A 16,500-nucleotide genomic window follows, 5' to 3' on the forward strand; every position below is an offset into this window, starting at 1 on the left:
TTAATTATTGTCACACACACACACACACACACACACACACACTCCTAAATACATAAATACTCAGTCTCTATAATGTTACTTGTATATTATGTTTTCAGGGCTGACTATTTGGTACTGGAGAGTTGGTGTGCTCACCCCTGGGGAAGATTAACTCTCCAGCTCCCAGCATTCCATAGTTGCCTGTAGTTCTTTGTGCTGGAAAGATTTAAGAGCTAGAGGGTCAGGGTGTTCCTTGTGAGACTGTGTCTCCTAGGAGTATCAGAAGCCCCGCCCATGAAGTCTCATCATCATGACTACCTAAACGTGAGCTGAACAAGGACAACACCAAGAGGCCTGCTAACCTGAGTGATGAGGAAAGAGCACGAGGCCTCCGTTCTATGCTAGATTGGTTCCTGAACCATCAAGGCTTCAGGCCTAAGTGGGCCTTGGGGAGCCTAGCTCTGTTCTGAGTTAGGCCATAATGAGTGAGGCTCAGAAAATGACCTAATGACCTCAGTGCTTCTGAGGCTTCTGGATTATCTGAGTACTTCAAGGTCATAAAAAATCTCGGGGTGCTTTGGAAATGCTAGGAACAGATATATATCCCTGATGAGTATTCCAGTGGAGGCAAGGGAAGACACCTTCCATGGCCTCTCTGGAAACTCAGGTCCCATGGTTCTAGAAGGTTGACCAGTTGGCCCACAGACCAAGTTTGGACAAGAGGAGAAGGATGCCTGAAGAGAGAGCTCAGTCCTCCTTGTTTCAGAGTACTGGTTAGGGCCACACAATCTAAACCTATCCGTCCATTCCCAATCCTACACATTTATCCAGGCTGGACAAATGCAGATGCTCATAGTGATATACTGAAAGCCGGGCTCAAAAAAGGACCCCATAAAGAGACAGGACAATCCCTCACTATTCAAGGCAGCCACTGGAGAAACTCTTCACAGTAAAGCAGAAGGGAAATGGAGTTTCCAAAACCACTCTAAACTGGTATAAAAGCTTGTGGTTACAGGTCTTGGACTGACCAAACTCCCACAGAGTCTGAATCTAGTACAGGGTGGCCAAGTGCGAGATGCGAGGTTGAGGACCTTATTCAGCTTCACTGACAAGTTCAGGAGGGCTTGTGTAGTCACACCCTGCCAGGTCAACACTACTGTTTGAGAAATTGCTTCTTAAGTTGATGATTTAGGTACCCGCTTAGACCTGTTGGGGGTCTGGGTCCCCCTCAGCTCCTCTCCTACAGCTCTCCTGGCTCCCAGCTCTGCATTTCTTCCCGGCCTCTCTCAGGGAGGAGCCCATTTTGGCTTCTTTCCGCACTAGTACGACCTCAGCAGGCCTGGACGCTGGAAGCTTCCTGGAGGTCTCTCTGTGAGCTAGTGATTCTTAGTCAGCACTCACAGCCTCACCTGAGGGAGCGATGTTAAACAATGAGGGAACCCTCCCCTGTTTAGGAGCTCCCACTGGGGGTCTCACCCATGGCCTGGGCCTGCCCTACGGAGGATTTCTACAGCCAAGTGAGAACTACAAGCTCCAGCTTGCTTCTTCTTGGCTTAAGAGACTTTTCCAGCAGAGATGAGGGGAGGCATCTACCATGGTCTCTCTGGAGACCCAGGTTCTCCAGAAGAAGGCTGAGCACCTGACCCTCAGAAGCTAATGAGTGGCTGTGGTCTAGGGCACATTTCCAGCAAGTAAAGTAAGCCACAGAGAGGCCCCATGTCCACATCCCTCCCTTTAGGTAAGACCCTGTCCAGAGGAAAAGCCATGTTAGATAATGGGCTGGCCAGAAGTATGAGTGAAAAGTGCTATTACCCACTTAACTTCCACCCCTGTCCCTGTCCTGTCTGCCCCTCTCTTTCTGTATGTGAGTGTGTGTGTGTGTCCCCGCACAGGTGCATGTGCATGCATGCATGTTGTATGTTCACATGGGCTGTAGGAATAAGATTGCTGGGTGGCAGGTAGAGTATCCATCCCACTCTAGAGTAGATGTCCAGCTTCTAACCACATCTAACCACATGCTCACTCTTCTTCCCACCAAACCTTCAGGATCTTTTCCAGCTGCTTCTGTGTGTCAACCACGATGACATTGGCTCGGCAGTCATGAGAGATGTACTGGCAGGCCTCTGGGGAGCTGGTGGTGTAGATGCCAGTGACAATGCCCCTACATGTCCAAGAAAATCATATCAGAGGCAGAGGAACCACACACACACACACACACACACACACACACACACACACAGCCTCCATCCTCGGGGAGCTTCAGAGGTCTTAAGGTAGAGCCTTTAGTCATCTCAACAGGCAGGGATGGGGAAAAGCAGGCCCAGAAGGCCCTAGGGGAGATACGGGATGCTAGGGAGAGGCAGAGGGCTCACGAGGTCAGATAATAACCCTCTCTGCATTTTCTGCCCATCACCAACCCCTGCTTAGTCACTCACCCTGCGAACACTGTGCCCACTGCAGAGAAGAACCACTCTGGAGAGTTGAAGCCGAGGATCGCCACGCTGTGGGCACGCTCTAGGCCGAGCTCCAGGCCAAAGGCAGATAGGCAGGTCAGCTACACAGAAGGGTAGAAAGGGCCTCCCCCTCACCTCCCACCTTTGTCTTGCTCTCCACTAGACTGCAGAGACCCCACCAGGTCCACCTCAGATTCTACCAGCTGAAGAACCTCCTGGGGAGTCCGTTTCTGGCAGCCCCGTTGATCCTTTCTATGGTTTTCTAGGGAGCCCTAACTACTAGGTTTCCCAGCCTTGCTGGAAGGTGGCCTGTGATAAAGGCTCCATAAATGTAAACTTCTTAGCATAGGACCCAGATATAGTGTTAGCCCATCTGGTGGTGTCAGACTTTACAATGGTGGTTTCTAGGGACCTTGCCTGATGGGGAGTTGGGGAGGAGGCCTTTGAGAGCTAAAGCTAGAAAGTGAGTCGGGGGTTGGGAGTGGGGGACGGGAAGGGATGTAGCGTGATGGGCTCCTACCTTCAAGAAGCCTTTGGCTACTTTGCGTGCAATCAGGTAGTACTGGTAGTAAGAGATACGCTCCCACTTGTCCTTGCACTTGAAGCCCAGAGCACTGAGGTTCCCGTACTTATCTAGGGCCTCGTAGAACATCTGGTGCACGGTATAGGGACGCTGAGTACAGAAAGGTTCCAGGCGCAGGCGCACTCTCCCATCTGCCCGGGTTGTCCATAGTGCTTCCTCTGCAAGAAAGATGGCCACAGTCTAGTCAAACCTACCTACCTGGGTTGTCTTCAGAGAATCCAGTTCTGACCTGGGCAGAGCTTCCATGCTTGCTGCTACTGCCACTGCCTCTACAACAGAATCTTGAGAGCTAGCGGGCCAGCCAGGCCTGGGATGGGCTGGAAGGCTACTTGGCCTTGGAAGATGAGCAAGGCTCTGGGATACATCAGGAAAGGGAAGAGGAGACAGAAACAGGCCTTTTTCTGCTTCTATCCAGTTAGAGCTTGCTTGCCAAGGATGAGGACAGGCAGAAGCAAAGCTCTGATTAGCTCACAAGAATAAAACTATCTCTGGGCTCAGAGCTTCTCAGGCTCCTGCCGGCAGGTGGGGACAGATCCAGTTGGTCAGAAAGTCAAGGCTTTGGAGGGGACTGAAAAGCAACAGGCCTAAGATCCCTAATCAGCTGAGCCTGGGTTCGAAGACCCGACAGCCAAAGTCTAGATGTCCAGCCATGCCACAGCCTTCTCTTTTCCATCTTCGGGGTGTGGACTGAGACAGGCTTATGTTACAGATGAACAGCCGGGGCCCAGACCACTTCACTCACTTTCTCCATGTCACACAGCAAGGATGAGGCCAAGTCAGGACTTGAACTCATACTCACCTGATGTTTTATCCCACACTTTGGGACACTGTGTGTGGTGGGCAGAAACAGAACCAGGAGGCATCCTCCTGTTGGCTGAACTACTGAACGTGTGAGTTGAGACAAACACTACAGCCTGAATCTGCTTCCTCAGAGGGAAGGTGCAGTGTTTGTCACTGAGTATGGGGATTAGAAGAAATGTATAGATGAGGAAGACTCGGGTACTCAATAAATGCACATTCTCCTCCATTTTCCTGTTTGTACAGGAAGTTTGCTTGGGTATTGTCTTATAGACCTTTTTGGCCTGTTTGCTTGTTTGTTTTCAGAGTCTTTAAAGGCTAACCTCAAATTTACAATCTTCCTGCCTCTACCTTTCAAGTACTGGGATGATAGGTATAAGCCACCATTCTGGCTGGGATACTCCCCGGGACCAGGATGATCATTCTAAAAGAGTGAGCACAAGTTGGTAGAGAGTGAGCTGTCCAGGACCCCTGAGGCTTCACTGCTGCCTGCTTGCCAGACACATTCCATCACACCTCCCAGAAGTCAATTTCCTCATACTGCTAGCTAACCTCAGGCTGGCATCAACAGGGTATCTTGCCTCTGATCCTATATGAGTTAAACAAACAGACCAGGTGCCCTTCTTAGATACGTTCTTAGACTGCAAATAGATTTTGAAGGTGGTAGAAAGAGGGAAAGTTCCTGACTCTGAGGCAGAAGAACAGGCCCAGGCCCAGTCAGAAGGAAATGTGAGGAGGCCAGGGACATGGCAGCCTGAGAGAAATACAAGCTAGGCCAGGGGAGGGCACCAGAGAGAAGGCTTTCCTGTGAATCTGTATCGAGTCCTACCCTGCAGCCCCAGGTCAGCAGCCCCAGTCTCCAACCCTCCCTTTTACAGATTCCATCCACTAACCAGAAAGCTGGAGGAGGGATTAGAGAGTCAGGGTAACTTGAGTTCCAAACCTTGACCCTGTCACTCTCTAATGTGACCCTAAGAAGTTATCTTTTTCTTGGATGTACTGTAATCATGGAAGGTAGGGGGGGTCAGTCAGGACAGAGAAGCTGGATGCTCAGGCAGTGCTGGTGGGAACGAAGGCAGTGGTATAGCCCTATTGGGAGATGGGAGACAGCTTATCTCTTATCTCTGAGACAGTTTCTCAGAGAGTCACTACAGGACCTGGCATTGGGGCATCTAGGTATCCATACAAGACAAACAAAAACATGTATCCCCACAAATGTCTGTATGTGGATGTTTATAGCAATATTATCTCTCAGCCCAAGAGGGGAAAGGACTCCAACATCCACAGACAGGTGACTAAAGGCTTGCTGTCTTGATGTAAGTGATCTATACAATGGGATCCATTTCTACCATAAGAAGGAGCAAAGTACTGATTCTGATTTGAACATGGAGACAGCTCAAACCATGTTCAGTGAAAGAAGCCAGATGAAAAAGACCATGCATCTTGTGAATTCAGTTATGAGAAGTATCCAGGAAAAGATTGGTTGGTTGCCTATAACAGGAATGGGAACATCCATAAGAAGAAATCTTTTGGGGTTGATGAAATATTCTAAAAGTGAATTATAGCGATGATTACATAGCTCTGAAATTTTCTAAAAAATCATTAGATTGGACCTGGCAAGATGCTCAGTAGATAAAGGTACTTGCCTAGTCATCTGAGTTCCATTCCTACCACCAACACAGTAAGGCAAAGAATTGACTCCTGCAAGTTGCCCTTCACCTGTATAGCATGGTACCTTTACGTGTCCAACCCACAAACACATAATAAATAAGCAAACTTAGGGGCTGGAGAAATGGCTCAGTGGTTAAGAGCACTGACTGCTCTTCCAGAGATCCTGAGTTCAAAGGGGGTAGCGTGCTGATCTAGCAACCACATGGTGGCTCATAACCATCTATAGTGAGATTTGGTGCCCTCTTCTGGCAGGTAGTTATTGGGGTTTTTTTGTTGTTGTTGTTTTTCGAGACAGGGTTTCTCTGTATAGCCCTGGTTGTCCTGGAACTCACTTTGTAGACCAGGCTTGCCTCGAACTCAGAAATCCACCTGCCTCTGTCTCCCAAGTGCTGGGATTAAAGGCGTGCGCCACCACCGCCCGGCCTGGCAGGTAGTTATACATGCAGGCAGAACACTGTAAATTTTTAAAAATGGTAAAATAAATAAGTAAAGTAAAAAAATTTGGGGGGGGTTGCATACTTAGAATAGGTGAATTAAATTGTCTATAAACTATACCTTAGTGAAGTATTATTTTGCCTCTAAAATAATGAGAAAAATGAATGAGAGGAGGGCTGGGGATGTAGCAAGGGGGGTAGAGTGCTTATCTAGCCTGCACAAAGCCCTGGATTCAGTCTCCAGCACTAGATAAACTAAGTGTGGCCGTACATGCCTATAGAACCAGCACTTAAGACGTGGAGTCAGCAGGATCAGGAGTTCAAGCTCGTCCTGAGACACATAGCGAGTTTGAAGGCAACTTGGGCTACATGAGAATCTGTCTCAAAAAAAAGGGGGGGAGGAGGAGGAGGAGGAGGAGGAGGGGAGGGAAGGAGGAGGAGGAGGAGGGGAGGGAAGGAGGAAGAGGGGAGGGGAGGAGGAGGAGGAGGAGGAGGAGGAGGGAGATTGACCTTCCAAACTGAGCAAGAACCAAGAAGCCAGTGTGCTTAGTGTGTGTAGAGCTGAACACCTAGTTGCTGTCCTAAGGGACAGAATCTTTTGATGGCTTAGCCTAGAGAAAGTGGTTTCCTCTTCCTATGGTCTCTTGCAGAAGCTCACGGCCCACTGCACCTGTTCTGCTAGCTGCCAAGACGGGCAGAGGTAAATTTCAGTCCTGTGATCCATCACTAAAGCCTCCCTCAAGCCAAGACTTCCTTCTGCTTTTTCTCCATGGACTGGAGATTGAAACCAGGTGCTTGTGCATGCTAGGGCAAGGGCTCTGCTGCTATGCTGCATCTCCAGCCCAGACCAAGAGGCTTACTGCTAAACAGTGATACTTCTTGTTTTGATAACAAAAATGGAATACTTCCCGTAAGAAATATGAAATGGGTCAGAAGCCTGGGCTGTGAACGTGGGTGGCCTTCTTACCCAAACATAGCAGAAAGGACTTGTTTTTTATTTGGCTGTTGTCACAGTCGCATTGTTTTTTGGTCTTGTGTACTGCTGGGGATGCACCCTGCACAGCAGTCTACACTGAGCCACAAACACAGCTCATCAGTGCTGTTGGTGTGTATTCAAAAAGAAACACGGCGGGAGAGGGGAAGACCACGCCATCTGAGAGATAACCAAGGAGGGAAGAGTCAAAATGCCCATGAAACTTCTGTGGCTCATGTGTCAGCATCATAATCAATAATGCACAACAATAAATAATAAATGAATGAGGGCCCAGGGACTTGCTGTGGAACCTACAACACAACCACCATTTCCACAAAGAAATGATGGATTTCTCTTGCTCCCTTAGACATGGGGTTTCCACGTGGACCCTCAGTTTCTTTGCCTTTGATGGAGACCCTGAACAGTGTGATATGTCCCTAGTCTGAGAAAAGCTACAACTTTGAGAAAGGACAGTCACTAACAACATGTCTGTTTGAAAATGGCTGAGCTGGCTCTGTGCTCTCAGCACAAAAAATTTAGTCTGTGATGTAGTGTGTATGTTAACAGTCCCAATTTAGCCATTTCACACTATAATACTCCATCATAAGTGCATGGTTTTTAATTTGTCAATTAAAAATATTTAAGGGCGAAATCTATAATGCAAGGACAATACCTGTGCCCCCAAGCCTCTGTTAGACAGCTAAGAGAAGTCAGGGGCTGCTGTTGAGGAAATGGAAGCATGAGCTGGACAGAAAAGGCCATTGCTACTCAGCGGTGGCACCTGCTGCCCAGTAGGTGTGTTGTGGATCAAATGAGAATGTCCCCTCAGGCCCAAGAGCTTGAATACTTGGTCCCCAGTTGGTGGAACTGTGTGGGAAGGATTAAGGGCTGTGGCTTTGTTGGAGGAGGTGTGTCACTGGAGTTGTTTGGAGGTTTCAAAAAGGCCTCAACCATCTCCAGTCAGCTCTCTTTCTTCCTCATGCTTGCAGATTGAGACATGAGCTCTCAGCTGCTGCTTCAGCACCATGCCTTCCTGCCTGCCTGCCTGCCTGCCTGAATGCCTGCCTGCCTGCCTCCTGTCATGCTTCATGCTGTCACGATGCTCATGGATTCTAACCCTATGGAACCATGAGCCCAAAATTAAATACTGTCTTTTATAAGTTACTTTGGTCATGGTGTCTTATCTTAGAAATAAAAGCAACTAAGACAAATGGAGACCAAGAGTTATCAGAAGTCTGAATATATGTGTATAGTCAGACTTATTATATATAATATAATATATAATATATAATATATAATGTATAATATGTAATGTGTAATATATAATATATTATAATATGTAATAAATATAATAAAATAATATAATATAAATTTATATTTATATAATAACATATATATAAAACTTGTGGTTTTTGAACATTTAAATATTTTAAAAATGATGTGGGTCAGATCAAACATAGCCGTTAACAAGCCATCCATCTCAGGCTCTCTACAGGACAGACCTCTAGAGGTAGGATTACTGGATCAGATTAAAAACTTTAAAATTTTTGTTTGGTGCTAAGGAATTTGAAGCTTTGGATTGAACTCAAGCACATTCTAAGAATGTGTTCCTGCCCCTGGGCTCCAGCGCCAGCCATGTTTACATTTTTGATGCATGTTTTTGGATAGAGTTCATCTATTTTTTTTTCTGCCTCGTCCCTGCTTTAGCTCCTAGAGCCTATGTTTTTGCTTTTGTGTGCTCAGCTTACCCGCTGCTTGAAAAAAAGTAAAACAAAATGGGAAGAGAGGAGGTTGGTTAGACTGCAACTCAGCTCCCTCTTAGTCCAGCTGTCTCATGAAACAGGCCAGAGACCCTCTCCTCCTGAGACCCAGTCATCCTTCTCCAGGAGAGGCCACCATTGTCACGTGAGTTGGCTGCCGTCTTGTATGCCCACAATCGTCTGCCACCCAGCTAAAGCTGTGGGTCGCAGGGAGGCTGAGTGGTCGCGGGGCTGGTTGACAGAACTGGGGCTCCGACCCACACTCCCTGACACTCACACTGTCCATATCTGGTGTGCTGTCCCTCAGGGTGGACTTCGCTATAAACCTGGTTCCCATATCGCCTCTGGGGAGAGATAGTGACTCTTGCCCAAATCTTATCTTTGTAACCTTGAACCTTCTAGCTGATTATCTGCCCTACATTCCTCAGGCTTCCAAAGTACAAAGTATCCCTTCTAAATCTAAATCAGATCTGCTCCAAAATTTTTCTCCGGGCGCTTTGGACACCGAGTTCTGGCTGCTCCCTTGTTCTCCGCCACACTCTCTCTCTCTCTCTCTCTCTCTCTCTCTCTCTCTCTCTCTCTCTCTCTCACACACACACACACACACACACACACACACTCATAACCCTTAGCTATTCCAGCTTCAGCCACTCCTTATCTCCTGAGACATTCCCAGCCCCACTTGCCTCCTTTCTCTGTACCTTTGTACACATTGTGACTCTAGCCGGAAGACCTCTCGCCCCGTGACAAGGACATATTCTATGTCACTTTAAGATCCATATGCTGCCCTCTGGCTGAAGATCCCCACACCCAAGCTAACTGGGTGGTAAGCCATAGCAGCAACTGCCTGTAGTGGTGAACTGTTAATTTGCACTGAAGAGATCTTGGCAGGTCACACTTTTAGCCACCCGTTAAAGCTCTCTGCATTCATGAATGAAAGGCACGCACATGTCAGCTTAATTTATAATATGCCTAACTAGCTCAATGGCTGGGCACTTCTAAACTTCACTGAGGCTCGCACACACTCCCCCCCCCCCAGTATTCCTGAGTTAACATTTCATATATATATATATATATATATATATTTTTTTTTTTTTTTTTTTTTTTTTTTTTTTTTTGGTCTTTGGTTCCCTAGACCCAAGCAAGGGAATGTCCCCTGGGGCCTCTTTCCCGGAATCTTACATGGTGGCGGACCTTTAACTCTGATCTCTCTGCTCCCCTTCATGGCGATCCTGTCTGTTCTTCACCCCCCATCAGTCCCTTGCTCGTGCCATCTAAAAGTCTCTGTTTCCCTCCAGTTCAATAAAGAATTGCCTTACAGGATGACTGGGTGGGACCCTCAGTGTCTGGAAGTGCAACTTTTGGGAACCAAATTAAGACAAAGCATTAGAATTAATTGCCCAGCAACTGTCTCTTCTGCTTTCAAATACAGGTGGCCTCTCCTCTGGGTCCTGGGAATCAGCAGCCTGATTGATACAGAGTAGAGGCCTTTAGGTATTTATAGAAGGACACGTTGGCCTTCTTCTCATTCTAGTAGAGGGCTGGGTGGAGTGACTGTGTGGCAAAGAGATTTAAGACTTTTGTCTTAAATCACCAGGCCCTGAGGAAGATGGCAGGGCAGGGCATGGTGCTATCCAAATGCAGGCAGGAGGAAAGTACCAAAGACTCACAGGTAGGGCATAACAAAACAAGCCCCTATAGTTTGGGGCCTGGTGTGATTTACATTGGCCTGTGTCCCCCTGGCTTGAGTCCACTGCATGTCTCTGGCCCCTGGGCTTCTGGCACCAGCCGAAAAGCCTGCCCTTGGACTTTGGAACTGAAGGAATGGAAAACAGAGGTCTGGGGGTATTTCCCGCTCCCAAACCTGTGTTGACACTGTGCCCTCCGCCAACGTCCAACCCTACGGCCAAGGGGATGTGTCTAGACAACAAGTTAAGAGGTCTGAGCTTGGATTTTAGCTATTGGTGTGGTATGCTAAAGACAAGCCAGAGAAGTCAGAAGGATCCATCCCTGCCCACAGGTGCAGGGCCTTGGCCACAGGAGTGAGAAGAGAGCCTCACACCGGGCCACACGCCCATGTATCACTGTGCAGGCAAGCAGTTGGGCTGTGCTCTTCCATGTAGGTGATGAGTAACACAATCGGAGCTCTTCAGCTCTTTCCCCCCTCAGGATAGACAGACTGACATAGACAAGTAAGATGAGATCAGGCACACATGCTGAGATGCTGAGGTATTTGAAGCCACTCCATAGAGTGAAATGAAACAAGGAGCAGGTGGAAGCAGCAGAGCAGGGGAGAGCTGGACCCTCTGCCGGAACTGGAGAGAACAGAAGCCCGGTCCTCCTCGTTTCCTCCTCGTCTCTTTTTATACCCCTTTTTCTTTCCTTGTCCTAAGGATAACTAGCATAACTTCTCCCACAGCCATCTTGCCCGCCTGCTACCCTTCACTCTTGATTCCTCTAGAAGAAAAGACCCCCAAAGCAGCAAGAGCATAGCCAAGCAAAGACCACCGGCCAGGCGCCATTGTTCAGAAGGATACATGTAAGACACCAGCTGATAATTTTACCAAAGGTGGCTGCCAGCACTGTCTCACAGAAGGAGTGAGGAGTTCTGGAGTCAGCCATGATGCTGTTAAGAGGCTGCACGCATGAAACAATGAGACAAATACAGTAAGCCTGTGGAGATGGGCTTCTTCCTGTGCTGCTGGAAACAGCCCCATGGTCCAACAGGGACGAGTGAAATGCATTATGGGAACCAGGGATTCCCACACAGTCATTAAGATATCAGAATACTTAATGATACAAGAAAATACGTATTAGTTACACAGCATTAAGGAAAAAAAAAAAGAAAAGCAAAACGGGGAATGGGGAGATGCAGTCCAAGCATAAGGACCTGAGTTCAAATGCCCAGCACCCAGACAAAGAACTAGACATGGTGGAAGGTATTTATAACCTTGACACTGAGTGGGAGGTGGGGTGGGGTGGGGCGGGAGTGGGGAGTCAAGTGGCTTTCCTAAGCTTAGTGACAAACAAGCACTCTATCCAATCTGTGTACAGTGCATTCAGGAGAGTTTGTCTCTAAAAAGTAGTACAGACCAACAGAGGAAGACACCCGATATTGAATCTGTACACACATGTACCCACATGCACACCTGTACAAACACCATACACACACACACACACACACACACACACACACACACACTTACATATGCACTTTTTAAATTCACAGGGAGGCAGGGAGGGGCAGGGGAGAAGATGTCTCTGAGGAGGAGATTGAATCCCACAGGAGGTATAGATGAGCCAGTCATAGGAAATAAAAGGAAAGGAAACCCATCCCGTTAGTCCCGTATTTGTCTTGTGTCCCATAGCTAGGAAGACTAGCCAGTGAATAGAGAGAGGGTGGGTAGGTCTGAGTCCATGGGCTGTTGTAGGCTGCTCAGGGACACTCCCTGTTTGCGGTGGTCTGCTAGAGACTGGAAAAACGTAGGGAATCAGGTGGGACTGCCAAAACCCTTCAAAATTCAACCGGAGCTCAACCATTGGCTCTTTGCTATGCTTAAGGTTAGTGCTGGAATACTAGCCACGATTTATAGCTAGTTGAAATTTTATCACCGAGCCAGGCAACCAGGATCCCCATTAGAGAAGACTCTGAACAGCAACTAATATGGCTCAATCTGCCATGCAAATGGAACCAAGCTAGCAAAAAGGCCCGTGCTAGAAGCCACAGAGCAGTACTGGCTGGGTAACTGCCTATCCCAGAGCCAGGCTGCTGGGCATGTGGGGAGGGCTTGTCCTGTTCCCCACACACTGTCTGGTCTTCCCCTTTTATCTATTACTTTCATGTTGCTTCTCATCTTGGCATGACCCTGGCATGGCATTTATCAATCCACCCATTGTGCTAAAGGGTGCTGGGCAGGCAGGGAGGTGTGTGCTCTGGATTTTTGGAACAAAGCTTTCTAAACTGCAGACTAGGGAGGAGAAAAACGCCAGCACAGGGGTGGAAGGTGAGGGGTGGAGGACAGGGGTGAGGAATAGGGTTGTTTCCTAAAGTCTGTGGGAATAGTCAACCTCAGAAGCCAAGCATATTGGGGGGGGGGGAAGGATGACTCACACTGGGCCTGAGGACACCAGGCTCTCAGACCAGTGACAGAGCTCTCTCCTTTAAGACCACATGAAGGATCTCAGACCTGCCTCACAGCATGCCATACCCCTTCCCTCAATGACCCGTGGAGAAGCAGCCCCGGGAGGTCTTCTCACACAGGGATCCCATGGTGAGGGCCTCTGGGTGACCTATGGAATCCATGGGGGGGGGTGTGTGTGACAGTTTTAGAGATATAGAAGGTGCAGAGGGCACACTGGCCTTGGGATATGAAGAATAAGGACAGGCACGTAGGTCAGAGTGGTCTGTCCAGACCTCGGTGGTGTGGCATAGACTATTCTGCTAAAAGTTCAACGATTCTGTTTCTCTGTGTTTGGTAGGAGAGGCCCTGAAGCTGGCTGTCCCCTGCTAGGTGTCCCAGTGATGGGTCAAGGGCAGAGTGACCCTAGACAGATATCTGTCATTCCTAAGCCTTCCTTGGTTTCCCTGTCTGAATGATAACAAAGAAGAACAGGTAACAGCTATGAGCTCCTTCCAGCTCTTGGGCTCTAGGGTTTTTAGCCAGCTTGGAAAAACATAAGAGACCCAAGGCCAAGACCACCTGCTACAGAGGAATGAAGTCTGGAATTCTCCTACCTGCTTAGAAAAGAAAGTCCCTGGGAGAGGGCAGAGGGTCAGGACATGAAGCACTGTCTGAATAATGTCTAGGAGAAGCCAAGTCCTTGATCCCTGGAAAAGTCTCTCCATGAACCCTTCAGACGTATCTTTGGTTGACAGAAATGGATAATCTCCTGGCTCCGTTTCATAGATACACCATTTCTCCAGACCCTGGGAAATCCCTTCCCACTGTCCCCTAGTCCTGTTCCCCAAAACAGGTTAAAGCGACAGCTGGGCCCCTTCAGACTCCCTAGCTTCCGGCTATGAGCTTCTTGAGATAAGGATAGAAACCTGTTTGTTCCCTTCTGTCTCTCCAGTTTGGTTCTCCAGTCTGGATCCTGACATGTGCCCCTGGGATAAGAGTAAGGGACTAGAAAATGGTTTAAAACCCTTGGGCCTCAGAGGTCCTCCCTGGCCTAGGGACCAAGCTAGGCCAAGTGCCTCCAGTTCCCAATCCCCAGCTTGTAACTTCCAGGTAGGACTGACAACCTCCTGGGGGGAGGGGTGGGGGTGGAAAGCTACTCCAGGCAGCACCTCTATCTGCTGTGACCCTGGCAGCTGCTCTCCCTGAGTCTCCCCCCCTCCCCGCCCCCATTCCTTCTTCAGCTGGGGTTCATGTTCAACTTAGAAAGGGCTAGGAAAAAAATGTGTCTCAGGCCCTGGCACAAGGCTGCCTTTGTGTGGAGGTCAGATTCCAGCCTCTGGCTTGGCACCACTGCTCCCTGGGAGTCTAGCCTAGGGACTGGAATGTAGGACCCTCAAATCTCTTGGGAACTAGAGGAGACCAAGAAGCCTCTGAGGGCGCTTCGCTGAACCCTGACTCCAGCAGGCAAGAATCCAGGAGCTCTGTAGCAGCAGCTTGGTGGTGAGGAGGCTTGGGGCTAGCCTGACTCCTGATGTGCATCAGGGTCTATCTAGAACCTAAAGAGGGAGAAGGGACCCTGAGCAGCTCTGCCTCTAGTAAGGTGTTTGGCTCAGAGAAAATCACTTCTGGTTGTGAAGACCAACATCTTTCATCCCAGCACTCAGGAGGCTGCAGCAGGAAGACGGCAAGTTCAAGGACTGCTGCGCTACAGAGTGAGATGCAAGACAGACACAAAGACAGACAGACACACAGAGAGAAACAGACAAAGAGAAACAGAGAGAAGAACATTGGAAAAATCACTAAACCTGCCTGTGAGGTTCCTTTTCTCAATGGAAGCAATTAGCCCACCTTCCCCTCTGTTGCTCAGAAGAAAATGGGAAAGTGCTTCAACAGAGACCCAGTCACATGGGCTGCTGGACAGGATTTTCTCTCCTGTCTGGATCCCACACATGCCCCTCCCAGGCCTTTGGAATGTCCTGCTGCCTACCTGCTTTTAATCTTCTGAAAGCGCTATGCCACCAGGCAGCTTCACAACCCACCCACCCAACCTGTGATCCCTCCCCTTTCTTTCCTTCAATGGCCACCATAGCCTAGTCTGTCCCCTCTAGCCCTCATGAGCTTCCTCACCTAGGGAGACAAAGGATGCCAGGTCTAAACAAGGTTTAGCGTGCTGATGGGAGACACTGAATCCAGGTACATCTGGAGCTCTGGGCTGTTCCATCGACATCCTCCCCTCCCCAGGGACATGGCTTGCATGAGTGGGGCCTATAGGAGGAGCCCATTTATCCTCTGTTCTGGGTACCTGCTGACAGCCATGAGGATAAGAGGTCTATTACCTCTGTGTGTGTGTGTGTGTGCGCACACACACACACACACTCACCTGCCAACAGTCTAATGGAGCCAGAGGTCTGAGGATAGCCAAAGGTCCTCCACATCTAGGATGCCCACAAACCCCAGCCTTCCTCTATCCATGTTGACTCTCAGAATCTATCTGTAGAGAGGCTGGGAGTCCATAGAGGGCGGGAATGAACCTCATCTAGTTCAGCATCCCTAAAGCCCAGAACATAAGGTAGAGAGAATAGACAGGGCCAGCTAGACAGGGCTGGCCTGTCTGTGACAGATTCCCACAATCTTGCTAGACTAGTCATGGTAGCTTTGTCCCTTCCTGTAACACCCTCCTACACTAACTCCAGTGTCCTCTCCTTATCCTGCCTGTCTCCAGATGCTCAAATGGTGCTGTAGACGGGTCCTTCACTGCGATCCCATACTCAGTCTGTTCAGACCTGCTTTTTTCCTGTGCCTGCAGCTACAGGGCTAAGGATGGTTGTGATTATAATTGAGCAACTGAGGTCCCCAGGCTAGCATCACTTGTACCTCCCAGGGGAGCCAGATGCCCTTCTGAGCTCTTCCATATCATCTCTCTTCCTTCTCTCTCAACTGCAAGAATGCCAATGCTACCACCCACTTCCAGGACCTCGGAGCCCTAGGGCTTCCCTGGCCTAAGCCAATGGTATTGGCACCTGTCCTTCAAGTGCCTCAGGATGCACTTGAACTTATGCACAAGCAAGCTGGGTTCATGCAGGGAGGGGGCACTGGAGGGAAGACAATGGGTCAGTGAGTTGCCTGGGCTCCCGGGAGCAAGGCAGTGATAGCTGCCTGAGACCCACAAGGCTCTCTCCCTTTTGCCTCCTCTGGAACCTAGCAAACCAATTCCCTGAAACCAAGGGACAGTCTGGCTCCTTCTCCTTTACCCCTGACGGGGGGAGGGGGTGTTAAAGGAAGCAGCATCCCCATAAGACCCTCTCAGCCCTCAAGCCAGGCTCTTGTCAAGGCCACCAGAGGCAGCTTGTCAATGACAGCAGTAAGCCCACTCAGTGAAGGAACCTGAGAATGAAGTCCAGGGCCTCTCTGCATTATACTTCTTTGATTGCTTTATCATCATCATCATCATCGCCATCATCATCATCTTTTATATTTATTTAGAGACAGAGCTAGCTGGCAACTTGCTATCTGTCCCTGGCTGGCATTAGATTTGCAGCAATTACCCTGCCTCAGCCTCCTAAGTGTTGAGACTACAGGAAAGAGCTGTTATGCCTCAGTTCCCCTACTGAAAGTGAGCACAGTGACTTCCCTCTAGCCTGTGAAAATACCTGTGACACAGCAGAGAAACCTGGGCCCTGTTGTTGTCTTTGAGCCACTCTGACTCAGCAGAAATACAAGGGAGGAGG

General features: G+C 48.9%; 1 protein-coding gene across 1 annotated transcript in view; it reads right to left on the reverse strand.

Annotated features, from left to right (window-relative positions):
* Acsbg1 (acyl-CoA synthetase bubblegum family member 1) overlaps positions 1-16,500 on the reverse strand; it is a 59,758-nt gene that overhangs the window by 22,600 nt on the left and 20,658 nt on the right. The window contains exons 3-5 of the mRNA XM_021171826.2: positions 2,953-3,173; positions 2,415-2,503; positions 2,020-2,140 (exon numbers count right to left, since the gene is read on the reverse strand). Of these exons, the coding sequence (XP_021027485.2) occupies positions 2,020-2,140; positions 2,415-2,503; positions 2,953-3,173 (431 nt within the window). The remainder of the gene's footprint in view (positions 1-2,019; positions 2,141-2,414; positions 2,504-2,952; positions 3,174-16,500) is intronic.

The sequence above is a fragment of the Mus caroli genome, unplaced genomic scaffold (genome assembly GCF_978045245.1).
Source record: "Mus caroli unplaced genomic scaffold, Mus_caroli_1 scaffold_11, whole genome shotgun sequence".
Lineage (NCBI taxonomy): Eukaryota > Metazoa > Chordata > Mammalia > Rodentia > Muridae > Mus > Mus caroli.